The sequence below is a fragment of the Kogia breviceps genome, chromosome 7, assembly GCF_026419965.1.
Source record: "Kogia breviceps isolate mKogBre1 chromosome 7, mKogBre1 haplotype 1, whole genome shotgun sequence".
Classification (NCBI taxonomy): domain Eukaryota; kingdom Metazoa; phylum Chordata; class Mammalia; order Artiodactyla; family Physeteridae; genus Kogia; species Kogia breviceps.
The window spans coordinates 81,820,230-81,846,776 of NC_081316.1; the positions used below are offsets into that span (position 1 = coordinate 81,820,230).

General features: G+C 58.7%; 1 protein-coding gene across 12 annotated transcripts; it reads left to right on the forward strand.

Annotated features, from left to right (window-relative positions):
* The first annotated feature begins 2,824 nt into the window (after window positions 1–2,824).
* RELT (RELT TNF receptor) lies at window positions 2,825–24,616 on the forward strand. Of its 12 annotated transcripts, none has more exons than XM_067038860.1 (14): window positions 5,781–5,889; window positions 7,907–8,136; window positions 9,089–9,299; window positions 10,477–10,573; window positions 17,751–17,911; window positions 18,908–18,982; window positions 19,090–19,256; window positions 19,468–19,547; window positions 20,265–20,522; window positions 21,811–21,891; window positions 22,164–22,245; window positions 22,421–22,675; window positions 23,100–23,298; window positions 23,441–24,616. In XM_067038860.1, the coding sequence occupies exons 3-14, from the start codon at window positions 9,168–9,170 to the stop codon at window positions 23,486–23,488; spliced, it is 1,635 nt and encodes a 544-aa protein (XP_066894961.1). In that variant the 5' UTR covers window positions 5,781–5,889; window positions 7,907–8,136; window positions 9,089–9,167; the 3' UTR covers window positions 23,489–24,616. The 12 variants fall into 12 exon arrangements, 11 of the variants coding, with proteins under 11 accessions (XP_066894967.1, XP_066894968.1, XP_058925669.1 ...); XR_010841434.1 differs by having other exon boundaries at window positions 5,813–5,889; window positions 9,205–9,299; window positions 22,154–22,245; window positions 22,529–22,675; XM_067038859.1 differs by having other exon boundaries at window positions 5,813–5,889; window positions 9,205–9,299.
* The last annotated feature ends 1,931 nt before the right edge of the window (window positions 24,617–26,547 follow it).

Genomic DNA, 26,547 nt, shown 5'->3' on the forward strand with positions numbered 1-26,547 from the left:
TCTAAATACACATTCCCAGCCTCCCCCTAGCTCCTGAGTCAGTGGGTCTTGGATAAGGCTTGGGAATCTGAAGCTGACACATGCTGTAAGGGAAAAACGAGGCGAATGTGAGCCTGTCTACAACTCCAGGAATCGGTGCTCTCCAGCAAAGCCTCATGAGGCTCGGAATCTGACGGAAGCCAAGGTGAGCAGGGGTAGAATCCAAGTCTCTCTGATTTCTGGTCATTAAATCAGACACAAGGATGTAAAGGCCAACAACATGGGGCCATTCTTTGCAGTGGCAGAGAGCCCTTCCCACCAGGGTACACTGGCAAGGCGCAAGGGGATGACTTCTAGAAAAGGACAAATTGTGCCTCAGCTCTCGTGAACACGTTTCAGCATTTTCCAACCTAAATGATTAAGACTTTACAGAAATCAGTTGCTAAAGGGGCGTGCAGGCTTATGCTTTGCACACTGGTGTACACACATCTCGGGTCTGCCAGGCCCCTGATGCCATGGCACATGCATGAAACATCTTGCAGCATCACTACTGGGACAGTCTGGAGGAGGGGATTACAGAAAACACAGATACAGAGTAGAAGGCTACATTCATGTGGTGGAATTTATGAAGCAAAGCATAGAAGGAGCACAGGCTTTGAAGCTGAACGGAAACCTCAGTTTTGCCACTAACTAGCCATGGGACTTTGGATGAGCTGTATCCCCTCTGAATCTCCATTTCCTCATCGGGGCTGACAGTCCTTTCCCCCACAGGACTCTTGCTTGGTGTGCACAGGTCTTTGGATTGCAAGGAAGAGATTCATTCTGCCCAGAAATAAAAGGGGAGCGAATTAGTGGAGACATGAACTGGAAGCAAATAGCTCTCAACACAGTGGCCCACCTATTGCTGCTCCATCTCAAGACCCCTGGCCTCTCCACCTTGAGTCCCTGGTCCCTGCTTCGCCGCCAGCCAGCTGCTGTTCTCTCTGCTTCCCAGCTTCTGCTGCCTTAGGCCTTCTTCCACCTCTGGACAGACTTCACTTTCAGCACTGGTTACCCAAGGCTGAATCCTCATCATTTTTCCTCAAGCGTCTTGGTAGGAATGGGCCCTGCCCAGCCCACTGTTCTTAGGAGGTCACATCCCAGGGCATTGGGCAGCCTGTGGAGAGGTGCACAGCCCTGAGCAGGTCAGCTGTGGGCAGGGAGGTCCTGGGATGCACAGTTGTTAGGTCCCCAGCCCAGGGGAGAGCCTGGAAGAACTAGCTCCTCTAAAGCAGTCCTTCTCAATCTTGGCTGTACATTCTAATCACCTGAGGGGCCCAGGCCACATTCCAGACCAATTAACTCAGAATGCTGAGAGTGAGACCCAGGTGTCAGTAATTTTTTCAGGAAAACTTAGTTGAAGTATAACATTTGTACAGAAAGGTACTCAAGTCATTAGTGGGCAGCTAGGTAAGTTTTCATAAACACACCAAGATCAAGAAATAAAACCTTCTGGGACTTCCCTGGCCGTCGAGCAGTTAAGACCGTGCTTTCATTGCAGAAGGGGTAGTTTGATCCCTGGTCGGGGAACTAAATTCCCACATGCCACGCAGTGCGGCCAAAAAAGAGAACGTTCCGCCATGCAAAAGCTCCCCGCATGCCCCCTCCCAGTCTCCCCTTCTACGGTAACTACCACCCTGGCTTCTGACACCATGGTTTAGTTTTGCTAGTGAGGTGGAGAACCACTGCTTTAAAGGGCACGGCCAGGGACTTTGCCAGCGGTCCAGTGGTTAGGAGTCTTTCACAGCTGCGGACCCGGGTTCAGTCCCTGAAGGGGAACTAAGATCCCTCTGGGTTTGATGTGAGAGGGAAAGAGAAGCTTGAATCAAGGCAAGGAGGGGTGGGGGAGTCTGGAGGGAGCGGTCGGAGGTGTAGGCCCAGCTGGAGCAGAGGGGAAAGAGGAAAAGGCAGGCAAGGCAGAATGTGAGCTCAAGGAGGGGGGAGGGACATTTTGTTCATTGCTCCATCCCCAGGTCACCTGCAGTGCCTGACACACAGCAGGTGCTCATTAAGTATTTGTTTAATTAAATCTAGAGAATTCAGTTGGGATCCCCCTCTAGGTCTTGAATGTCACGAAACAATAGCCTCAGCTCCCATTTATTGTTTGCTGCAAGCCAGGAGCATGGATCATCCGGTTTAATCCTCAGTGGTCCTGGGAAGTTGGTACCATTATTATCATCTTTTTCAGATGAGGAAACTGAGGTACAGAGAGGTTAAAAGCCTTCCTCAAGGTCACCTGCCTACTAAGCAGTAGAGCCTGGATTCACATGTGATCTGTCTGCTCAGGTCTCTTTGCCTCATGGAAGAGAGGAAGGGCAGCCACATGGGGTGGCTGGAGGACAGGACACAGAGTCTGAGCAGTCAGAGACATATCCAGTCACTCTTGAGGTATCTGGCACGTGTTCCTCAGACCAGCCCTGGGAAGGATGTCCTGACTTCAGAAGAGAGAGTCAGGACCAAAAGCCATCTCCTCTCCAAGGGTTTTCTTCAGGTGTTTCCTTGGGCTAGGGACAAACAGCAGGGTTTAGGTAGACATCTACCTCACAAGGAAGATGAGGCACAGAAAGGGATAGAGACTTACCTAACATCACACAGCAAGGCAGCATTGAGGCTGGGGTGGGTGTACAGGAGAACCAGGCAGGAAGATTTCCTGTGGTCAGACAAGGAAGAAAGTTTACCCAGGTGACCTCTGAGAGCTCTCAACATCTTTTGCATGCCTGCCAAACACCAAGTCTCTCTTCTGTCCTCACAGACCTTAAGCCACAGGCCAGGTTGCAGGAAGCGGCAAGGGGAAGTGCTATTTTGGGCCCATTATGGCCAATGAGGAGCCCTACCTGGCAAAGGCAAGTGAAGGGGCTGGGTCAGGGGCAGGATGCAGGGCTGAATGGGGAGGGGGCAACGTGCAGGCCTCAGGGAGAAAGGGGGGCAGAGCCCAGATGCTGGGCTGTGGAGAGACAGGGCAAACACTGAGGGTGGGGGACCAGAGGGAGCAGATGGGGATTCTGAGCCCAGCAACCTAGAATAAGCTGGTATCCCCCAAATGGAGTCTCAGCAGATCCTCACAACACCCTGGGCAGGTAAGCTTGCGCTCAGAGAGGTGAGGTCACTAGCTTAAGGCCATACAACCTGACAATGGCAGAAATAGGACTTGACCCCTAACTGTGTGACACCAAAGCCCAACCCCAGTGGGATTCCAAACCCAAGCCAGGGTCTGGACCTAAATGCGGACAGAACCCAACTCTCAGGCCTAGCAGCCCCAGCTCAGCTCCTGCCCCAAGCTGAGCCCCACCCTGGCCTCCCAACCCCAGTTTTTCCTTAAACCAAGCCCACCCTCCCCCTGGAGCTAAGGCACAAACACAGGAGGACAGCCCACCTTCTGAGGTAGAACTTGGCCAGTTGGAGGGTTAGCCAAGTGCAGAGTTTTGAAATTTAAATCTGAGCTGGGACATTTCCTCTGGCTTTGGACGTCCACGTTGAAATTTAAGGGTAGCCAGCAGAGGGCACCACCATTTCTGGTCCATAACCCCAGGGGCTGCCATCTGCTCAGATCCCCTGCAAACATCCCTCTTCCTCTAATCCTGTGGCTCAGGATCCCCACCCCACCTCGGGGAGAGTCTCAGTGGGACATGGAGTCCATGTCCCTGCTTCTGGATCACCACAGCTCATCCCAGCTTATTGTGCTGTGCCACCTAGGATGAGGTGTGGGCCTTCTCTGGGCTCACTTCTCTGGCTGCACTATGAGAGGTTCAACGAGATTGTCTCTGAGGTCCTTGAGCTCAGGGCTTGTAATGCTAAGATTCCGTGGATCCATCTGAGATGCCAGGAGTTTTAAAAGCCTGTGATTCTGAGAGTCCTTTGTTCTCGAGCCTGTGGTTCTCCAACCTCCAGAAAAAGCCGATCTAAATCTCTCCCGCGGCCTCCACAACTCCTTCCCTGTCTCCTCACTGTAGCGGCTAAATGTTCCCAGACTCTTGGGCAGGGTCCCAGCTGCAGCTTGCTGTGGTTCAGAGGACAGGAGGGACTGCCTCGGCCCCTCCATCCCTGGTCATTTCTTCTGTCTCTGGTGGCTGCTCACCCTTCCCACTCGGCCACGTCAGGCAGATCGCCTCCTCCCACAGAGAACTGGAATGACCTCCAGGCAACAAGTTTGGCAGCCTAATTTTCAGATGGGGAAGCTGAGTTAGGGAAGGATTTGAGAGCTGGTAGTAGAGACAGGCCTGGACCCTCTATAGGATGTCTGATTAATAGCCAGTGCTCCTTGACCAAAAAGCATATCCCCATTTGGCCTACTGGGTGTGTGTGAAATGCTACCATTTGAACTCCAGTACTTAGAACTGGGGCATAGAAGGTTCCCTTACAAAGAAAACATTTGCAGGGATAGAGGGCGTCCTGGGCTGCTTCAGCCCCCTCAGCAGGTCCCCAGCATGGATCTTCTCTGGACTCCTTCTGTGGGCTCGGGTGTGGGATATGTGACCCTGGGATCACCCCTGACCTAGCCCTGGGGGTGTCCATTGACATACAAGGGGCCTGGCTGGTGCTATGATCCCAACATCAGTGACCTGGAGCTCTTTGCCCTTCCCTCACAACCTGGGCCTGGCCCAAGGAAATGGAAACTCCTCCCCTCTCCCCCTCCCTCTGCAGGTGTCCAGTTCTCCTCCTGGGATCTCCTGGACCCTGGAGACCTTACCTTTCCCACCCCCTCACCCCATGGCTCAGATGCTATGACAGTTTATTTAGAATTCTCCACCTCCTCTCACAATGTATCCCTAACAACTTATTTACCTTCCTCCACCTCTGCCATGAGCTGTGATTATCCTGATCCCAGCCAGGCCTCTGCCCCGCCAGCACAAGGCCCTCCCTACTGTCTGCATCTCCTCCCAGCCCTGCTGTCCTGGGAGGGCCACCTGGGATCCCCTGAATGGTACTGAGTGGGGGAAACCCTGGCTCTTGAGCTGCTGCCTTCAGTTCTGGCCCACCAATATGGCACAACTCCAAGGGGCACGATTCACAGAGCTGGGAATACAATATGAATAGTGCCCTGGGGTCCTTAGTCACCCCCTGCTGGGCAACCTGATGGCTGGTGTTGGGAATCAGCAGGGTGGGACAGCTGGTGGTAGGGAAGGGACAGCAGTGTATCATCTGTCTTGCTGGAAGGAGGGACTGACTATTCTGGCAGAGAGGGGAGGGGTGGGGAATGGAGACAAGAAAGGCCTCCTGGAGGAAGGAGGTTTGGGCTGGGCCCTGAAGAACGGGCAGGAGACCACCAAGTGGGCCTCCATTATAGATTCACTTTCACCAGACCTTTCTCAACAACTAGGTGGGGTTTCTGGGGGTGGACCTGGGCCTCTTCAACAAGGCAAAGTGAGGTCGTTGTCCCTGGCTGCCAATTTCCAGGAGGAAAACGAGACCCAGGGAGGGACAGCGGTGGCCCCGTTTGCACTGGCAATGGTGACAGGTCTCAGAGTAGCATCCAAGTCTCCAGTCTATCTTGCATCTTGCAACCCTTTCTTTATTGGTTTGGAGCCCAGAAGGGGCTGATCCGAGAGGCCTTGTCCGGTGCAGCCCCCTGCAGTTCCCGGGGATTGCGAGAGATGGCGACACAGAGCAGCACGGCCGGGCTGCAGAGCGCGAGCCCCATGGCGGTCTCCAGGGGCGGGGGCGGGGGCGGGGGTCGCGAACCAGAGCTCTGACGTCGGAGGCGGGGCCGGCGGCCGTGACGCGCGGGGGCGGGGCTGCGCGCCTTCCCGGAGCGGGCGGCGATTCATTCAAAAGGCGCGCAGGCTGCGCGGCCGGCCGTGCGCTCGCCGATCCCGGTTCGGGCACCGCGTCGGCCTGGGAGCTGGGCTGCTGGAGCTGCCGCGGGGCGGCCAGGTAAGGAGGACGCGCGGAGCCCCAGCCCGGAGTCCTATCCCAGAGGCCGGGGCCAGAGGGATGCGGGCCCGAGCGGCGCCCCCTGCCTCCCAGCGTCTCTGAGGAAGTTCGCCGGCGCGGCGGATGCCGCAGCCCGGGCCCCGCGCCTCCCTGCCCCCGCGTCCTGTCCCGGCGCCTTCCGTGCACGGACCCCCGCCCGTCTCTGAGCCCCCTGCCCGGGGACCTGTGTGTTCTCCGGCCGCGGCTCCAGGCCCGACCGTGCGTGATGGGGAGGCGGCGGCGGAACTTGCAATTTGAGGAGCCGGCGGGCCCCGGAGACGCCCCGGCCTGGGATACTTGGACTGAGACCAGGACGGGGTGCGGGGCGGGACGGCGGCTCCTCAGTGTGGCTGCGGCGCGGGGCGGCCGGAGGGGGTGTTCTAGACGGTGTCAGCCCGTGACTGTGGTGACACGGCGCGTGAGGCGGCCCAGTCAGGGCGAACGTGTGGCCCGGACACTGGGCGGTGACGTTGGGCCGAGGGGGAGACACCGAGGGGCTCACTGTGTCTGTGACAGGCAGAGTGTGTGTGTGAGACTGTGTGAGGGAGACACCCCGGGTCGCTACGGGTGACCGTGACCCCAGCCCACTGTGAGTGAGACCCCGGGTTACTGGGGTCACTGAGTGTGTGTGTGGCCTGGGGTGTGACCAGGACAGGGACAGGGCCCTCATGAACGTGAGTGAACATGGTATAGAGGGGGAGGAACCCCAAGTGACTGTGAGAACCAGCCCTTGAAGCACTGGGGTCATAGTGTACTGTGGGGTCAAGTAGTGCAGTGTGTGTGTGTGTGTGTGTGTGTGTGTGTGTGTGTGTGTCCGCCCGTGTCCGCGTCTGCACCTCAGAGAAATGAGTAAGAGGCTCAAACACCTACTAGCAGATGGGGGCTGGAAGGAGAGGGGCCAGGGAGAGGACAAGGGTCTCTCCAGGACTGTCCCCAAGAGGGCGTCCCTCAAGAGCTCAGTTTAGTGAGGGGGGTGGACCCTGAGTGACTTGCCCTGGCAGAGGGAGAGGGGCCAAGGCTGAGGGGCATCTGGTGGGGTGATATGTCTGGCAGCAGCTGAGGGCCCCTGAGGTAGCCTCAGGCTCCATCTTTCTCTTTTTCTCTCTGTCTCTCTCTCACACACACACACACACACACACACACACACACACACACACGAGGTCCGAGCACACACACACACACACACAGACACACACACACACACACACACACACACACACACACACACACGAGGTCCGAGAGGCCTGACTAAACTCTGTCACTGGTAACCTGTATTGGCCCAGGCATAATCTTGCTCTCAGATCCCACCCACCCTTGCTGGGCCTCAATTTCCCTGTTTGCACACTGAGGTGTTGGGCTGCGAATGGACTGTGAATCATCACTTCGGGATCCTCTATTGTTTTGGGGTCAACTGTCGACTGTCTCTGTTCTCCCCTACCTCCTTTCAGACAGAAAGACTGCAGTAGGGGGTGGGGGCAGGCTGTCTGCTGGGGACAAAGTGGCCCAGGGGCTGCACCCAGGTGCTGGTGACAGGGTTGGAAGCACAGCTCCTCAGCCGAAAATTCTGACCCATAGACATTGACTTCTCTGGTGCCCATCTGCTTTCTTCAGTTCCCTTCTCGCGGGGAGAGGGGGTATGTTCCTGGGGGGCATGAGTCGTCTCTGCTTTGGAGAGCTGGAGCAGGGCCTCTTCACCATCTGGGCTAGACCCTCCTGAGGCCCCCACCCACACAAGATGGTCTGTTGGGTTCGTGCAAAGTGGAATGGAAATCAGGCCCCCTAGCCCAGGAGAGGTGAGGAGACACCTGCTGAAGGATCTGCACATTCTCTCCTCTGCTGTCATTCTCTGAAAACGTTGATTGCATTCTGGGTCGGGGAGAGAGTTGGGGAGACAGTGCTAGGTGCTATGCTGAATGCTTTATGGTATGCTCTTGTTGAATCCTCACAGTGGCTCTGAGATGTGATGACTGTTTTTCAGAGAAGGAAACAGAACCTCAGAGAAGCGAAGTGACTTGCCCAAGGTCACACAGAGTCAGGACAGTGCCAGGACTGGAATTCAGGTCTCCTGCGCCTGAAGCCCTGTAAGATGCTTGGAGAGGGCCACTCCCCTTCCTAATATCTGCTCATGGCTTATCTGGGCTTCCTTCTCTCAAACGCAGGCTGGTGACATGGCCCCGGCAGGGTGTGCCATTGTGAGTTCTGAGTGTGGTGAGTTCTGAGTGTGAGTTCTGAGTGTGTCTAGAACATTAGGGGTGGCTGGGTTTCGTGGTCTTCTGTTCCTCCTCCTCCTCCCTCCCCCTAGCTCTCACCTCCTAGCCAGAGGTCACCAGGAAGTCCTGTCTCCTGCCTTCTAGAGCCTGTAACTGGTTTTGGGAGTGTCCATGTGGCTCTGAAGAATGTTGGGAGTCAGCAGCGTAGCCCAGGCTCCAAGAGTGGCAGGAGAATTGAGAGTCCCACTTGACCTTCACCATACCTGAGAGGCCCTGTGCCCCTGCTCAGAGTTGTTCTAGGGGCACTTTCCCCAATCCACCCACACACTGCGGGGGTTGAGGGACAGGCTAGGAGTGACCTTGAGCTTGTGCCTACCCTCTCAGGGCCTCAGTGTCCCCATTCTTCCCTGAAGCCCCTGCTAGCTCTGCCCACTGCTGCTGCTTTGCCGAGAGCTAGAGCTGGGGATCTGGGTGTCCCTCTGCCCTCTCTGGAATGACTGGAGTTGAGCTTCTTGGGGCTGATCAGAATAGCTGTCTTGATCTCCTGGGGCTGAGCCTGAGTTATTTCCATCCCCAGCAAAGAGGTGGAAATAGCTCAGGGCCCTGGAAAGGGAGGGAGAGGGGAAGGGTTAACCAAGGGTTAACCTCCTCTTCTGGTCCCAGCCCCACCCTGTGCCCTGCCCAAGCCAAACCTTTTCGGGAACTTGGGCTGCCTGGACCACAGGGATAGTGGTGGGGCCCGGCTGGGTTTCCATTGTGGCCCCATTTGGGACTCGTGTGACATTTGCTGGAGGCAGGTGCCCATTTCTGGCCAAGGAGGGGAAGCTTTCAGCCCCCTTCCCCTGCTCATAGGGTCAGCCTCATTTTACAGAGGGAGAGACCTGGTTCTGAGAAGTGCTGGGACTTACCAAGGCCCCGCACAACTCTGATATTTGGCTCTCACCCTCCAGACAGCGAACCTACCTTCTGTCCTGCCACACGTCCCCCAGCAGACTGGATGTGGCCCAGGACTGGAAGCAGGCCCGAGACATGCCTTTACAAAATCAGGGCGCCTCTTATGTTCCAGCTCGGGCCTTGCTGTCCTTGCCCAGACTCCTGTATTGGCCTCTCTGCCTCGGTTTCCATTTCCCTCACACACGGCGCCAGAGTGGCCTCCCTAAGGTAACTTGTACTGTTTGCCTGCAAAATATAGTCCAGACTCCTCATCCTAGCATCGAGGTTTTCCTTCCAGGACCCTTTTGAACTTTACATTTTCACCCTCATGCCTCCCTACCAGATGCCTTGACAGTACTCTGCCTTTGCATTTGCTGTCTCCCCTTTCTAGAACCCTCCTGACCATTCAGGGTACAGCCCCAGCCCCACCGCCTCCCCCAGGAAGCCCTCCCAGCCCAACATTAGTTCTTCTTCATTGTGTGGTCCATGTGCCACATGTCCCCCCTCACCTCTGGGAATAGGCACAGGGGTGGGATCCTCATGGGCACCACACGCCCAGCTGGGTGGGGCCGGCCTGGCCAACAGCCTCTCCTCTCCCGCTGCCATATCTGTGTTGGCCAGGCCTCTTCCTGAGGAAGGGCAGCCATCGTAGGCTGAGGGCTTACTGTGTGCTAGGATGCACAGGGAGGTTGGTACCCAGGGTCTCCAGTGCTCCCGAGTGTGTGCTGGGGGTTAGGGGCGAAAACTCAAGCCCACTCCTGTGCGTAGGGGCCAGTTTGGTGCTTGCCCTGGGCTCCTCAGGCAAGGCTCTCATTCTGGGCCAGCAGAGGACGCTCCCCCTTGAGGCCCTAATGTGTGTTAGGCCCTGGGTGCAGGGCTCCTTGCAGCAGCACTGGCAGGGCATCCCTTTCCTTCCAAAGCTACTCAATGGGGAGCCCAGACTCAGAGGGCAGAAGGGTCCAGTCCTAGTCTGACTCACACAGTCACTGGTGCTGGAGTCTGGCACTCAAACTCGTGCCCAGCCCCATCTCTGCCAGGCGTCAGGTGGGAGGCGAGAGTTGTCTGACAACTCTGGTGTCAGTTTTCAAACAAGGACCAGGCTGGCTACCTGCAGAGGGAGGAGGAAGTGGTGGTAGAGCTGCTCAGGCCCACTCCCTCTGTTATAGGGCCAGCCCTTCTGCCAGGTTAGGCAGGAGGGCTGGACCAGAGGGGGAGGCATTTTGCCTGAGATCAGCCAGCAGGCCCCCCCCAACCCCACCCCAACTCAGGATTGGGACATGACCTCTGGCAGACCTTAACACCCAGTTGGGGTGGCAGGGAAGACGGAGGTGCCGATGCTGCATCCCTGCTGTGTGTTCAGCCCTGGGTAGGACCGTGAGGCTCTCATCCTCAGCGTCATGCCCAGGTCGTCAGCAGCCCCATCCAGGTACAGGCATTGAGAAGAGGGCCCAGAGACGGGAAGGGACTTGCAAGACTCCAGTGTCACTGGGATCCTAACCCAGGTATGTTTGCCTGGAAGGTCAGAGCTTCTTCCCAGACCACCCTGGGAAAGATGAGTGCTCTATAAATAAACTGCCCATGTGGCTATGAGTGTGTGCCCTGGCTACTTGACACAGGAGAGGGATGGAGGGGCCTCTGCAGCCAATTAGAGGCAGGATCTGAGTGTGTGGGTGGAGAGAGAAGGAAGGAGAGCTTCCAGAAGAAGGGACCTAACTTGGACCTGGACACCCTCAGGGTAAGAAGGAGCAGTGAGTGCAGGGATGGAGCCGTGCCCCACCTCCTGCATGCACTTGCTGCCTCCCTCCTTGAAGGCGGGGACCTCGAACAATGATGGCTGAAGGGGCCAGGAGAGGGACGGGTCCACTCTGACAGGGAGGCTGGGAAGGCTTCCTGCAGGAGGTTGCACCTGGCCTGAGGCCTGATTGTAAGAAGAGTCACTGTTCCCTGATGAACCATGGATCCTCCAGCCATGCCAGGAGGTCAGCTGGACAGGCACAGTTGTCCCAAATCACAGAGGCGGAAACAAGTTCAGGGATGTAGGGCTGGGTCCTGACTGCTCAGCACCCCTCGCCTTCCTGACTGTGGCTTCAGTTGGCGTGGGAGCAGGTGGACACAGGCCTGTGTAAGGGCTGGGAAATGGGCACCCAGGGTCCACCTGGTGAGTCCAAGACTCATCCACCCGTGCTGTTGAGACCGATGTTGGGTTCTTCAAGTGCTCTTGCCTGCTCGCAAGCCACTGGGTGACCTTCGTTGGATGCTGCTTGGTTCTGAGCTTGGCTCCTCCTCTGGCCCTTGTGGGCTGTTGAGGACTGGTGCTCAGGAGAGGCCTGGTCAGACTGGGCCCTGACCAGTATTACCTACAGTGGGCTCCATTTATCCCCTCAGCATTCCTGGAGACAGGGACCAGAACCCCTGTTTGCAGGGGAGGACCCTGAAACTCAGGGTGGGTAAGTAACTTGCCCAAGGTCACAGAGCTCCTAAGTGATGACCTAGCTTGAACCCAGGTGTGACTGCTCTGGGTCCAGCCTCCCCCTCAGGCTCTGTTGGTTAGGGCCTGACCTGGGATTGCTGGGGGCAGGGGAATCTCTTTCCCCCAGCACCTTGAGTCTGGAGGAGGAGTCGGAGAATGGGGCAGGCTGGGCCTGTGATCTCCCCTCAGTCTCTCTCCAAGCCTCCCCAAGTCAGCCTGGTTGGGACTGAGCAACTCTGGGTACCCTGGCACAGTAGTGATCGGTACAGATGCACGGCTGGGGCAGGAGGCAAAGGTGGCTTCTCGGAGGAGAAGGTAGCAGTGGAGAGAGCTGGTGGGCAGTGGGGTGTCCTCCAGCCCTCCTAGCGCTTTGCCATCTGTCCTGGGAACTGGCGCGGCCTCCCGGCAGGAAGGCTCTGATTCTGAATGCTTGGGTGCTGGGCTGGAGCAGGGCGTGTGGGAGCAGTGGGAATGCCAGGTCTGGGGTGGCAAGAGCAGGGGCTGTCAGCTGCCTGTCCCCACTCCGCATGGGAAACCTTGTCTCCTTTCAGACTAAGTGGTTACAGGGTACTACTCTGAGTCTCAGTTTCCTCATTTGTGAAGCCTGGAACCCTGTCTTTGAGGCCTGGTAAGGGAATGGGCATGTAGTAGGTTCTTAGTGAGGGGTGTTGGGGAGCCCCAACTCTGCCTCAGAGAGGACTGTCTAGTTTGGGCCCTTGCCACACCCCCCAGCCCCAGGCTTAGGCCAGGGAGGGGGCAGGGATTGCATCTGTACCCAGACTGGGAGGGGCTGGTGGGCCCTGTCTGGCTGCCTCAGCCCTTTTCTTAGCCTCAAGGGCCAATTCTGCCCACCTCACACCCCTGAGCCTTCTAAGCCCAGGCCTGGTGAGGGGCCAGGGAGCAGCTGCTGTCTGGTGTGCCTGGAGTCCTCACCCCAGGGTTGTGACCTGGGAGATCTTGGCTGCCTGAGGCTGGGCTAGGGGTGGGAATGGGGGAGCCCTTCTCACTGAGTGGCCCTGAGGCAGCCTCTGCACATCTCTGGGCTCCCAGCCCCACATTAGTCCTAGGGAGCTGGGCTCTACCCTGGGATCTTCCTCTTCCTCCTCCTTTCCTGGGCTTCCTGCTTCTCACAGGTACCAGTGCCTTTTCCTACTGGGCCTGTGGTAGACTAGGGCACTATGCAAATGAGTATGGATGCAGGAAACCTCAGAGGCCCCAGAGACCCCCGTGGCGACAGTACCTCCTTCCCTGGCGCCTGCCCGCACACTTTGTAGTAGTCTTTCAGGTGAGCCGCCTCCTGTGTGCCGCCAGCTTCCTAGTCTCTGCCGTCAGGTTGGCAAACGCTCAGAACATCTGTTTTGCGCCAGGCCCTGGGCCAGGCTCTTTGGTGGGAGGGGCCAGAGTGAGGTGGGAAGCTGTCAGGTAGGCCTGGGCTCCACCCCTGCTTTACCTCCCCCTGGCTGGGTGACCCATAGCCACAACCTCAGTTACCCAAGGGTGAAGCAGGGATGCTCACCTCTCCTGTGAGGAGTGGAGGCAACCCAGGATGAGGGCCTGGCCCAAGGCGATGGGAGTCTGTTCCCTTCCCTTTGAGGGTGGAGGATGAAAAGGAGGCAATGCCTAGCTGTCCTCACTACCGCCCACTGTGGGCACTGCCCTACTTCAGCCCCAGTTGCCAAGGAACCACTGGCTTCCTTGCTAACCTGGATTTCTCTATTGATGGGCGGCCTTTGTCTTCCTGCCTAGGGCGCAGCCACTGCCGAGAAAGGCCTGTGTCCAGCTGTGTTTCCAGGCAACCCTAGCCCTTGGAGGCTGCAGGGAGGTCCCCAGGCCATCAAGCCACTGGCTGGGAAACAGAAATACCTTCCCCACACCCCCTGCTCCAGGTGGGTACCTGCTTCCCACCTCTGTCTCCCCAGCCCTGCCTCACTTGGCAGGCAGCCCAGCAAGCCCTCTGAGACTTCTGTACCTCTCCCTCCCCCGCTAACCCTTCAAGGCCCTGGGGGAAATGCAGGCTTCTCAGCTTGCAGCCTAAGCTTGGTGTGACCTGGGCTCTGCCCACCAACCTTTCCTCTCCCTTCCTACACCCTCCCACCCCCCAGATTGTCAGTGTGTCTCATCGGGCACCTCCTGTGTACCAGGCTCTGCACCAAGCATTGTACATAAATAGAATCTCTTGTACCTCATACCTCCCATCGAGTGTGTGCCATAACCCCCTTCCACGATTTACATGTGGGGAACCTGAGGCACGGTGAATGCTTACTGAGGGCCTGCTCTGTGTCGGGCTTTGTGCTAAGCATTTAATGTGCGTTCTCTCGGCCTCACAACAGCCCTCTGAGGGATGGGGAATGGGGGTGGGGTCCACAGCCACAGAGCCAGTGAAGAACAGAGCAAGGAAGGCTGGTTCTCCCCAAGTCAGGCAAGGGCTTCAGATCCGGGTTCAATACCCCACCCCGAGCCCAGCCTCTAGGCTTCTTAATCGTCAGCCTGCTCCCTGGCCCCCTCGACTTTGGGAGAAGGTGGACCCTCTCCTGAGTGCCTTTTCTGATCCCCCTGGTTCAGCACATACCTATTCACGTGCTGGGCACCCGGCACGGGGGCAGCATGTCAGTGGGGAAGGGGTGGGTGCGTAGCCTGGTCACACCCAGGGCGAGGACTGCACAAGTGAGGTGGTGGTTGGGGGCTTCCAGGAGGAAGTGACTTCGAGCTAAGCTCTGGAGGAAGGGTAGCTGTCAGTCGGGTGATGGGAGGGGTTTCTGGGCAGAGGAAACAGCAGGTACCAGTGCCAGGTGAGAGAGGCAAGTTTGGGGGACAGAAAGAAGCTCAGAGTGGCTGGAGTTGTGGGGAGGGACAGGGGTCAGATCTGGGTGTTGAGACGCCTAAGCTGCGGGGGGCTGAAGTGGAGGCCAGGGAGGAGGCCAGGGGGCAGGCGAGGGGTGGGGTGAGCATGGAGCCGTGGGAGACCCTTGGAGGAGGCCACCTCGGAGGCAGCCACCTCGGAGGCGGGTGAGGCTGGAGAGGGAATGCCGCGGAGATGGGGCCCCAGGCTGGGGCCGGGTGACCCTATGATCTTCATTTCTGGGAAAGGGGAAGCTGCTGAGGCCTGAGGAGGCCCTGGTGGTGACATAGCTTCCTCTTTCTCTGAGGCCTCCGGGGCTCTGCCTCCCTGGGGCTCTGGCACCTCCCGCTTGGGGCCCTGGTTGCAGCTTTGCTAGTTGGCTTTCTTCCAGGGAATTTCTGGTTCTAATGGTTTGGGCATTTTTTTTGGAGGGTGGGGATGGGCTGAGGGTGAGGAGCCCCTCCCCCTGCCCCACACCCCTGTGAACCTGTTTTCTCGGAGGCCTTCTGCTCCAGACACCGGGGCAGGGTTTTGTGGTGAGTGAGACAGACATCCCTGCCCCCGCTGCTGTGTGGTGGAGGGGGGCGGGGGCAAGCAATAAACAAGTAAGCAAACAAACAGTTATAAGCCTTGGTGGGAGGTACAGAGGGAAAGAAGGGGTGACGGGGAGGAAATCACATGACCTACATCAGGCTCGTTACCTCATTTAAACCTCATGACAGCCTTGCTCTGGGACATAAACCTCCCCATCTTGCAGGTGAGGAAACTGAGACCCAGCAAGGTGAAGCAGGGGTTCAGGTCCCCCAGGGAGTTGGTGACAGTGAGAACAGGCCCCAGGCTGAGATTTCAGGGAGGAGTGGCCTCTAAGCTAAATTCCTTCTCTGCCCCTGGGGCCTTGAAGGGTGGTTCTCTGCCAGGAGCCCCGAGGTCAGAGAAGACCACCACCACTGCGGCTGAGGGTCTGCCAATCTTTGACAGCCCTCCCCCAGGAAGCCCTCAGGAGGTGCCCCAAGGTGCAGGGCTTTGGAAGGTCACTGATTGCCCTGCCTTCTGGAAGGCAGAGGGGTGGGGATGGAGCCTTCTCAGACTCCCCTCCCCTGGCCAAGGGGCTTGATCTGAGCTTGCTTTTCAGTCAGGGTTCCAGGGCTCAGAGCATAGGTGCTGGAGGCTGGGTGGGGAGAAGGCGCAGAGGGGAGTCAGAGCAGCAGGGGTCCACGTGCGTGCAGGGGGTTCTGGGTGGAGGCCAGCGGCCTGACCGGGCAGGTCCTCTGGGGCTCAGGCTGATTGTGGGGCCGGGGGAGCTGCTGTAAGCAGAGACTCGGGCAGCCAGACTGGAGTAAGTGCTGGTTTGGGGTAATTAGAAGGCACATAATTAGAAGGTGTCAGGGCGCTAAGCAGCTAGCGTCTGTGAATGTGCCTGAGTGGGCCCTCACTGTCTTTGAGTCTGGGCCTTTGGACCCCACTTTCCTCCTCGAAGTCTTGAGATCATAGCTCCCCGTCTGTCGAGGTGAGCAGCTGCACAGCCCTCCCTGTGGGCTCAGGTCACCCAGCAGATGCCAGTCACGGCCAGGGGTGGGACTAGCAGGGAGTCTCTCCTCAGTGGCTGTTGGGTCTCTTACTTTCCACCCCTGCCCCAGCTCTCTGGCCCACCCTGGGGATATGGACGTGTGCTGGGTCTGGGGGCTGGACAGGGCCAGCCTGAGGTCTTGGGGCTCGTGGTCAAGCTCCCATGAAGAACCAAGGAGGAGGCCATGGAGAGATGGGCTTGAGTAGGAACTGGGCCTGGGCAGGGGGGGACACTTGTGACCATGTTGGAGGAGGGACCAAGGTGGAGGATGGGTCAGAGGATGGGTCAGAGGATGCCACCTGTTGGGTGCTGACTGCCAGGGTGCAGCCTTCACTCTACTCTCTGGCTGGACCTTCTGTCCCAGGTTTTCCCCTGAGCTGGCCTTGGGCCAAGAGCCACTGCCAGTGACCTGGAGAGTCCCGAGGATAGTGTGACCACTGCCCCAGCCCCTCCTCTGGGGGTAATTCAAACCCCTGGCCCGCCAAGGTCTGTGCCAGGCCAGGCCCACAGCGCAGCCGGATCAGTTTCCTCTGGCTCCTTTTCCTGGTGGGAAGTCCGGGCCGCCTGTAGGCCAAGGGGCTCTCGGCTCTTCCGTGACCTGGGGTTTACTGCAGGCAGTGCTTCTCCTGCCAGGCTGGGCATCAGACAGCCCCGAAGTTCCAGGCAGGGCCCCCTCAACATGCTGTGCTTGGCTGCTCGAGGCTGCCCCTTGGGGGTCAGAGGCTGCCTGTGGCCTGTGCCTGAGGCCCTCCATATACACCCCTCCCTCACCCTCCTGAGCCTGGAGACAGGCCTCCTGGAAAGAGGTCATTGAACACCCTTGTTCTGCCACTGTCCCTTTTGTGCAATCCAGATTTTTCTTCCTGCTCTTCCAACCTGTCTACGGGCTGGAGACTTTTCTACAGAGGAGGCCACACCCTTGAGCCTGGGAGCTCAGCCTCAGGCCTGTGCCCATCTCCCTCTGTGCCCTCACATGCCTTATTTGGTTTCTTGGCACTTCCCTCCAACTGGCACGGGACGCTCACTGTTTATCTGTTGGTCGTTGGTCTCCCCTGGGGTGTGAGCTCCCTGAGGACAGGGATGACGCCTGTCTTGTTCATACCTTTTCCCGTGCTGAGGGCAGTGCCCAGCACACAGCAGGTGCCCAAGAGAAGACAGAAGGTTTGAATGCTGGCTGCCACTCCCACCCCTACAGGTCTGTCCGCGACTCAAGAGTTGCAGTCAGACACATCCCAGATCTCTGGAGAAGTCTGCCCGGCGGGACCATGGGACCCGTGGGAGGACCAGCACTGTGATGGGGTTGGGGGTGGGGGAGCTTTGGAGAAATGGAAGTCTAGAGAGGCTTCCACAACAAGAGGCCTTTGTGTTGGGCTTTGAAGTGTGACGGAAAAGGCCTTCCTTGTAGCAGAAACAGCAAGAGTGAAGGCAGAGTAGCAGGAGAGGCGGGCATGCTTGTGGGCCCCAAGGAGTTCTGAGAGGCAGGAGCCTGAGAGCTGGGGATGCAAGGGGGGAGGCCAGGCGTGGGGTCGCCGTCAGCGCTCTCGTTCCTCCCACCCCGAGGGCTGAGGCTGTAGTCTTCCTTCCTCCCCTGCTCCCCTGCCCTGGCCTAGGGCAGCTGGCTGTTATGGAAGAGGCAGGAAGCCCTTCCTCCTCTGGGAAGCTGCCCTGGGAGGCTGGCCCCAGATAGGGTGCCCCCACCTCTGCTAAGGCCTGCAATGGACTAGAGGGCGGGGCCGGTGAGTGTAGGCCAAGCCGCCCCAGCATTCTGCCCTCCCGGGGACACCTCTCGATGTTCCCGTCCAGCCCCGTCCTGGAAGGAGCACTGGGAGGACGGCACCTGCCTGCCCGCCTGCCTGTCCCATCTCCGTCTGAGCCTCCGCTCCATCTGCCTGAGGCTGGCGACCCCCTGGGGCTTGAGGATGAAGCTGAGCCCACCGCTCTGGCCCCTATCCTGCCTCCTTGTGGTGAGTTGGGAATGGGACCGTGGGGAAGGTGAGTCCTGAGCCCTGCGCTCAGGAACCTCGTGCTGCGGTGGGTGCTGGGGTTGGTTACATGGCTCTTCTTTGGAAGAATCAAGGCAGTCTGACCCTAGGAAGCGCCTCCTGCCCCACGTGCTCCTGGTGCCGTTGGCCTCTCAGTGTTTGGCACTTGCTGGAGCCGGGTCTAGGGCCTGAGGAGGGTCTCCAGCTCCTCCCGTGTGACATTCCCCTTTCAGGGTAGCTGGCTCTGCACTGTGCCTGCCCCAAACGGGGGCCCAACTGGAGGACTGGGGGATCTCCCCTGTGGGCAGGATTCAGGGCAGATAGTTCACACCTGGAATGGGAAGAGAGGGAGCTCCAAGAGGAATAGGGGGGAGGACACGAATGAAGAAGATACTTCCTTTGGGGCCTGTCATGCCCTGTGTGGGTCCCAGGGTGTGAACAGCTGGCCTTGTGTTGTGGGAAGGTCACGGAGGAGGATGTGGTCCCAGAGACTCAGCCTCGGCCCCAAGGCACCATCTGCAGCCTCAGCCCCAGGGATGATGAACTGAGGCTGGTTAATGACATTTTCAGCTGTGGTGTGTGTGGACCAAGGCAGCAGGTAAGGGGGCGGAACCTGAGAGGAATTTGGAAGAATTTCCTCCTCATCATCCTGGTTATCTAGAAGGGCGTGACTCACAGACCCAGGGGCTCAAGATCCTGATCTGGCCCTGTCTGAGGCATTTTAGCACTTTCCAGAAGCAGATGTGGTTCTCCCCTTGCCTAGGCAATGGCAATGCAGCAGGTCTGGGACAGGCAGATTTTACTTGTAGCACAAGGGATTGAGGTTAGAGAGTGTCCCCAAAGCCTGGGGGTGGCCCTGTATACTGGTGGTCTTTGTGTCTGGGGTGACTGAAAGTGGGTGGGGGGTAGGTGGCCCCAGAGATGCCATGTCCCAGTGCTTTCTGCTCCTTCAGTGTGTCCTGCCCTCTTTTCTTCCAGTTGTTGCCCTGGCCTCTGGCCACTGCAGCATCAACAACCCCTTGGCCGTGCCCACCCGGCGAGGAGCCCAACCTGGTGAGCTCGCCCAGCCCATCCACCTCTCCTGGGAAGACTGTTGAGGGCCAGGGGCAGGGACCTCAGGCCTGGCTCCTGGCTTTGTTCTCACTCTTTCCCTCCTGCAGGAACCAGGGCAGGGCACATTATGCAGGTCCTGCCCCCCAGGCACCTTCTCAGCTTCGTGGGGCTCTAGCCCTTGCCAGCCACACTCCCGCTGCAGCCCTCGAGGGAGGCTGGAGGCCCAGGTGGGCACGGCAACTCGAGACACACTGTGTGGAAACTGCCAGCCTGGGTGAGCCATGGGGTGGGGTGTGGGTGTTCATGACCAGGTGACCAGGACTTGAGATCCTGGGGTCCCCCAGCCTCACTCACCTCTTGAGTGGGCCACAGTCTTCCCACCTGTGAAATGGGGTGGGTCAGGACCAGTGAGGGTGCCCAGTAGGAAGGTCCAGCCTCTCTTAAGGATAGCTTTTGGGCTTCAGTAACATCTTCCCTCCCTGCAGGTGGTTTGCCCCGTCAGAGGTCCCCCGTGTTCCCTGTCAGCCGTGCTCCTGGACACCCCTGGGTACTCGCAGCTGTTACGGTGAGTGGCAGGTGGTGGCTAGGACTGGCGGGGTATGTGTGGGGAGGGGTCTGGCGAGCTTGAGCCCAAGGGCCCCGCAGCGTCCGTCTGGGGCAGTGGGGTTCTCACTCCCCTAGCCCGGGGGAGGGTGTGCAGCCACAGGGTGTCCAGCAGGTCCACCGGCTGTGTCTTCTCACCCCGTCTTTGAGTGGCAGAGACTGTCCAGCAGGTGGCTGCCACAGCTGGTCGCTCACATCCCAACCGGTCTCCTGTCCTATCCCCTCGAAACAACCCACATAGCTGAGTGTGAGTGAGCACATATGCTTACACACATGCACCTCCTCTCACCTGTTGAGTTGGTCACCTTCTGAGGCAACTAACTCATGGGTCAGGCTGTGGAGAGGCAGGATCCGGTGTCGCTGTGCCCAGGCATGTGTACCGTTGCCTTTTGTTCACCCCTCTGACCCATCATGAGGGGTGGACAGGGGGCCTCAGGGTCTGGCTGTCCTGAGGGCTGAGGAGGCCTTGCTCAGGCTGGCTGACTGGTCAGATGGCCAAAAAGGAGGATGTGAGTTGCCCTTTCCTTCCCCACCATGGTGGAGAGTGGGTACTCCGGATAAGCCGGTACCAACCACCGCCCCGACCCCTGCCCACAGTAACCCGGGCCCTGGGCCTCTCTGAGTGTGTTTCTCTCTGCCTCTGTCTTTCTTCCATGCCTCCATCCTCCGTGGTGCTCAGAGCGGGGGCGACGGGCCCGACGTGGCGTGGAGGTAGCAGCAGGGGCGAGCGGCGCGGGGGAGACGCGGCAGCCTGGGAACGGCACGCGGGCGGGCAGCCCTGAGGAGACGGCTGCCCAGTACGCGGTTATTGCCATTGTGCCCATCTTCTGCCTCATGGGGCTGCTAGGCATCCTGGTGTGTAACCTGCTCAAGCGGAAGGGCTACCACTGCACGGCCCACAAGGAGGTCGGGCCTGGCCCTGGAGGCGGAGGCAGCGGTGAGGCCCAGCCTGGGGCTGGGTGGGGAGGCCAGAGGGCGCAGGCTGAGAACCTACTTGGTCTGGAGGGTCTGAGGGGAGAGGCCTGCAGAGGGCTAATCAGGAGAGTTTCCCAGAGGTGCCGCACGTGGGCCGCAGAGGATACACTGCGGACTGGCAAAGTGGAAGGAAGGGTGAGGCGGCCCGAGGTGGCAACTGGGGCAGAGCAGAGGCAGAGTGGAGGTCAAGTGGCTTCAGTGGGATTCCCTCCGTGTGTGAGGCCCTACCCAGCTGTAAGGGCCTGGACTCCTCAGGGGTTGCAGTTGTGTGTGTGGTTGAAGGGTTGGACTGCTTTCTGGGTACTCAGGGTGACCTCCGACCTCTGGCCTGAAGGGCTGGCAGGGCAGCTGTCCTGGATGGGGACCATGAGAGGCTCAGATTTCAGCTCCAGGCTGTGGTTTGAGTTACGAGCCCTGGACCCCCGAGGGAGAGACATGTTCCTCCTGCCCCTACCCCAGGGCCCTGGGTCCCTTTTCTTCTTCCCCTTACCCCCCCAGCACTGTCCCCCGAGGGCCAGTAGGGCCGGGATCCCACATGCACATACACTGCTCACAGAACTTGGGGGCCAAGTCAAGATAGAATGGCGCCTGCCACGCCAGCGCCCTTTTCAACCTCTGACACTGCAGTCTGCAGGGGGCAGGAGGGGGACAGGCGCTTTAGGCAGGCAGGAAAGTGGCAACTCAGGCCATTTTGCCTGGAACTGCACTTGTTTTCCTGGCCTAGGACTCCTTTAACTGTTGGTTGCTGCCTGGGTGCGAGTCCTAGGAGTTCTGTTTGCTGCTGGCCCAGGAATGATTGCACGGCTCATTCTTATGCCCTTAAGGTTTGGGTCCTCAGTTAGTTGTACCGACAGGGAGGTGTGTAGGGAGGTGATAGGCCTGGGATGGCAGAGTTTGCCGGGGCTGTCGGAGGTTCTGGGCAGCGAGGCAGCCCACAGCTCCCTGAGGCTAAAGAGAGGAGAGGGCAGGCCCTGGGAGAGGCTGCTTTCCTCATCCCACACACTCTGCAGGGACGGTGGAGTTCAGATGGCCCTGAAACTGCTAAGCCCCTGGTGCTGCTGGGTGCAGGGAGCAGTGATGCTGAGTAAGTAGTGATGGTGATAATGGGCTCAGAATCAGAGCTGAGGCCCTTAGGTACGCATACAGCCAGGCCAGGGGCGCCCTCTGCTGCCATGTCCTGGTGTAGCCTGTGAGCCCAGAGTGTACCCCTGCCTCCTTCCCTAGGATCATGGTTCTCTGCTCTTCCCCAGGGGTCAACCCTGCCTACCAGACTGAGGACGCCAATGAGGACACCATTGGGGTCCTGGTGCGCCTGATCACAGAGAAGAAAGGTGAGGGGGGAGGTCTGACCCCATCCCTCCCAGAGCTCTGCTCTGCCCCTCCCGCCGGGATACCTCAGGCCAGCGTGCCCCCTCTCTGACCACTGTGGCTTGGTGCTGCCGCCTCTCTGCCTGCTCTTGCCTGGTGAGAGGTGGAGGAAAAGGCACACAGCCTGGGCCAGGGAGGGGGTGGCGGGTAGGTAGGGGGATTTGTGCTGGGGCAGGATGTTGGGGGAAGTGTCCCTCACGGCCCAGAGCCGGGTTCTGACTACAGCTGCCCACAGAGAATGCAGCGGCCCTGGAAGAGCTGCTGAAGGAGTATCACAGCAAACAGCTGGCGCAGACCAGCCACAGGCCTCTGCCCAGGTGAGTGGACAGGTGGGCAAGGAGGGCCCCAAACCACAGGTAATCAGCCTGCCTCCTGGGGACTCACCACTTGGGTAGGTTGTCCCTCCTGTCACCCCGCTTCCCCTTCACTACCTCCTGGGGTCTCCTGGGCCTGCCCTGCCCCAGTGACTGCTCCCACCTGTGTCTTCCACAGGCTGCCGCCCGGCCCACCCAACATACCGCACGTCTGCCCGCATCACCACCACCTCCACACTGTGCAGGGCCTGGCCTCACTCTCTGGCCCCTGCTGCTCCCGTTGTAGCCAGAAGTGGCCCGAGGTGCTGCTGTCCCCCGAGGCTGCAGCTGCCACCACTCCTACTCCCAGACTCCTGCCCAACCCGGCCAGGGCGCCCAAGGTCGGGGCCAAGGCAGGACGCCAGGGCGAGATCACCATCTTGTCTGTGGGCAGGTGAGGAGGGCATAGACACAGCAGGGTGCCACGACATGACAGCTCTGGGGGAGGCAGGGCCCTAGCCTGATCCATGAACAGTGGGTTCAGTGGTGGCCTCACCCTTCCTGGCCTCAGTGGGCCTCTTTGCAGTGGGGGCGGCCAGGGAAAAGCCAGGTCTTCCCAGCTACACTCTCTCACATGGAGTCCTCGGGCCCCCAGGGCAGGGTCATAGACCCCCATCACACCTGCACCGCCTCAGGCTAAGAGCCTGTCCACCTGCAGCCTAGTGTCGGGAGGTGTTGGGAGCTTGTCAGTGGGTGGGAAGACGTGAGGAGGGCTCAGGCTCTGACCCATGAACTTGCTGTGTGACCCTGGCGGGTGCTGCGCCCTCCACACCTGGGGTCCCCCCAATGGAGGATGATCGCACTACCTCTCCTCACAGGTTCCGTGTGGCCCGAATTCCTGAGCAGCGGACTAGTTCAGTGGCCTCGGAGGTGAAGACCATCACAGAGGCCGGGCCCTCAGGGGGTGATCTCCCTGACTCCCCACGACATGGCCTCTCCAGTGAGCAACGGGCACTGCTGGGAAGTGGTGGAAGCCACACTAAATGGCTGAAGCCCCCAGCAGAGAACAAGGCTGAGGTGAGGACCAGAGGGGAGAGGTGTCTGTTGGTACCTGTGCCAACCCCGACTGCAGATGGGGCAGGGGTGGAGATACAGAGGGCTACTTTCTTGGAGTCCAGAAGCCCCCTGAGAGCTCTGACCTCTCACCCCCGTCCCCCAGGAGGACCGCTATGTTGTCCGGCTGAGTGAGAGCAACCTGGTCATCTGAGGGGCTGTCTCGTCTGAGGACACTGCAGCCCTGCCCTGGGAGATTCCGAAGGCTTCCTGGAGGAGGTAGAGCTGCAGCTGAGCCAGTGAGGATCCAGAATGGCCCAGCAGACAGAACAGCCAAGGCCAAGGCCTGGAGGTGGGAGCATCCACCCCAATGAGGAGGCAGGCCAGCCGGCCGGCGGGTGCTATGTACAGGAGCAGGTTGAGAGCCCCTCCCATCCCTGCCGCCCATTTCCTTCCCTGCAGGATGTCCCTGACGCCGTGCCCTGCCCTGGCTGGATCCTAGGAGCCCACAGGGTCCTCTGCACCACCAGGTGGCTAGGCCTCAGTGGTGGGGAGGAGCCCTCTACCTGGCCCCACGCCTTAGTGATGAGCCACCCCTTGCCTCTGTAGAGGGGACCTCCCCCTCCTTTCTGACAGGTCCTACAAAGGGAGGGGTCAACAAAAAGCCATGAGCTAGGAACCGAGTTCCTGGGTTCTAATCCTGGGCAAGCCCCTGGCCATTACTGGGTCCCAATTCTTCTGACTGTGAAGCGGGGAGAGAGTGGCGTCTCCGTGCCCAGGGCCTTCCACCATCTTGCAGGCTCTGGGCTGGGTCGTGTAGAGGGAGAGCTTGACCCCTTGCCACCCCTCCCACTAGTAGTTTTATCTGGCCCCGTTTTTGCTGCTTCAGGGCCACCACCTTCAAGGCTCCCATGGGGCTGCCCATCCATGGCTCTGCCTACAGAAGGGGCATAATGCACGTGCCTGCCGCTGACCCTGCTGTTTTTATTGAAATTGAAAAAAAGACTTGACCTGGGCAGGTCTGTGGTACAGAGCCCCAGCCTGCCCAGCCACCCACAAGACCTCAGGCGTTTTGGAGGGTAAGGGGTGAGGCCTCTGGCCTCGGTGGTTTCTGTGTCCCTGTGGTGTTGGTGTGTCCATCCCCTGGCCTAGGCAGTGCGGGCGACTGCCCAGCCCGCGTCTCCACTCTGGCTCAGCAACCTCGTTATTTATGTGGGGCTGTGCAGGCATGGGCCCACTGCTGTCCCCGTTTCTCTTATTTATTGAAACTTTGCTGTTGTCCCACCCTTGTGTCTCCATGCCCATCCATTTGTTGAATAATAAATGTGGGAAAGTAGTGTCATGAAGAGCTTCTTTTTCCCTGTGCCTTTTCTCAGGTCTGCCTATTCAGTGAATAGTTCTGTGTCGGGCTCCGTGTGTGGGACAGGCCATCCCTCCCCTAGCAGCGCCTGCTGTTTGGCAGGTGGACACCAGGCAGCAGCTGAAGTGGGGCCGGAGGAGGCCTCTCAGGTCACCTGGTTCTCACTGCAGGCCCTAGAAGCAGTGCAGTCCAACGGAAATAGAGTGTGTGCCACGTATGTAATTAAAATTTTTCTAATAGCCACATTTTAAAAAGTAAAAAGGAACAAGTGAACTTACTTTAAATGATATCGACAATATATTTTACTTAAACCAGTATATATCTAAAATACTTTCATTTCAATGTGAAATCAGTATAAAAATTATGAACCATTTTTTTGCTTTGAAATGTGGTATGTAAAATACACTTAAAGCACATCTTAATATGAAGTAGCATATTTCAAGGGCTTGATAACCACATGTGGCTAGTGGCTCCTGTATTGGACAGCACAGTTCTAGAGGAAGTGGAGCCTGGCAAATGGATGGGGTAAGTAAGGCATATTGAGGGCTGGAGAATGTGGGAAGGGGAGCTGTGTTCCACAGAGAGGGAACAGCGTGTACAAAGGCCGGATAGCAGTGAAAATATGAGGAGCTGGAGAAGCTGCAAGTACAGAGTGACTGAGGTGTGAAGGCTGGGCTGGGGGTGGCAGCAGAAGGCAGCCACATGGGCTCTTGGAAGCCATTGGCCCTATGCCAGGGATACCCAAGGAGCCTCTAGAGCATTCAGGAAGGGGAAAAAGTATGACTGGCCAGCGCATTTCTGACCACTGTGGAGGGTGGGGGAGCTGTGGGAGCAGGGATCCACAGGAGGCTGTTGCAGCCATCCAGACAAGAGACAGAGGAGCAGGGGTTTGTGGGGGTGATGGAAAGACTCCTGGGACAGAGGACAGAACTGCTAGGGCTTGGTGCTGGGATGTGGCTCACAGGATTAGGGCCAGCCTGGTGGGGAGCAGTGATACAGACCCACGGGATGTCCTGAGGCACCTGCACGTGAAGGCCCGCGGCGCTAAAGGGACAGACCTGGCCTATGATGATACCTGGAAGCACTCAGGTGGGCATTTGCACCAGGACTGGACTGGGAGGGAGCACGTTCCAGGGAGAGAGCTCAGGGAAGACCCAAAAAGGTGGGAAGGAAAGCAAGCAGGAGAGTGCAGCGTCCTGGAAGCCAGGGAAGGATGAGAGTGTGGGGAGCAGGGTGGGTCACAAGGCCAGGCGCTGCTGCAGGGTCAGGACTAGCGTCCCCTAGCTAGCCGACACAGGGATGTGGCGAGAGCAGAGCCAGGTCCCAGTGGGCTGAGCTTCCTGCAGAAGCCTGACTGTGCCAGGTAATAGCTGATGGGCCCTCAGGCTCCAGGGAGAGGGTTTTTAGTTAATTCCAGGTTCTTTTGGTGTTTGGTATGGTTCTGTGCCCCCCCCCGCCCCCCCCCCCCGATACAGGGGCCTCTCACTGTGTGGCCTCTCCCGTTGCGGAGCACAGGCTCCGCAGCCATGGCTCACGGGCCCAGCCGCTCTGCAGCACGTGGGATCTTCCCGGACCGGGGCACGAACCCATGTCCCCTGCCTCGGCAGGCAGACTCTCAACCACTGTGCCACCAGGGAAGCCCCTTTGGTATGGTTTTAAAAGACGGAGGGTCTTCCCTGGTGGTCCAGTGGTTAAGACTCCGCACATCCACTGCAGGGGGAGCAGGTTCAATCCCTGGTCGAGGAACTAAGATCCCTGCGTGCTGCGTGGTGCGGCCAAAAAAAAGAAGAAAAAAAAAAAAGATGGAAGGAAAGGACATATTTCAACACTAATGGGAAAGAGGCCCAAGGAGAGGCTGAAGAACCAGAAGTGATGGTTCATGGAACCTGGGGAGGTGTGGAAAGGGACGCCCT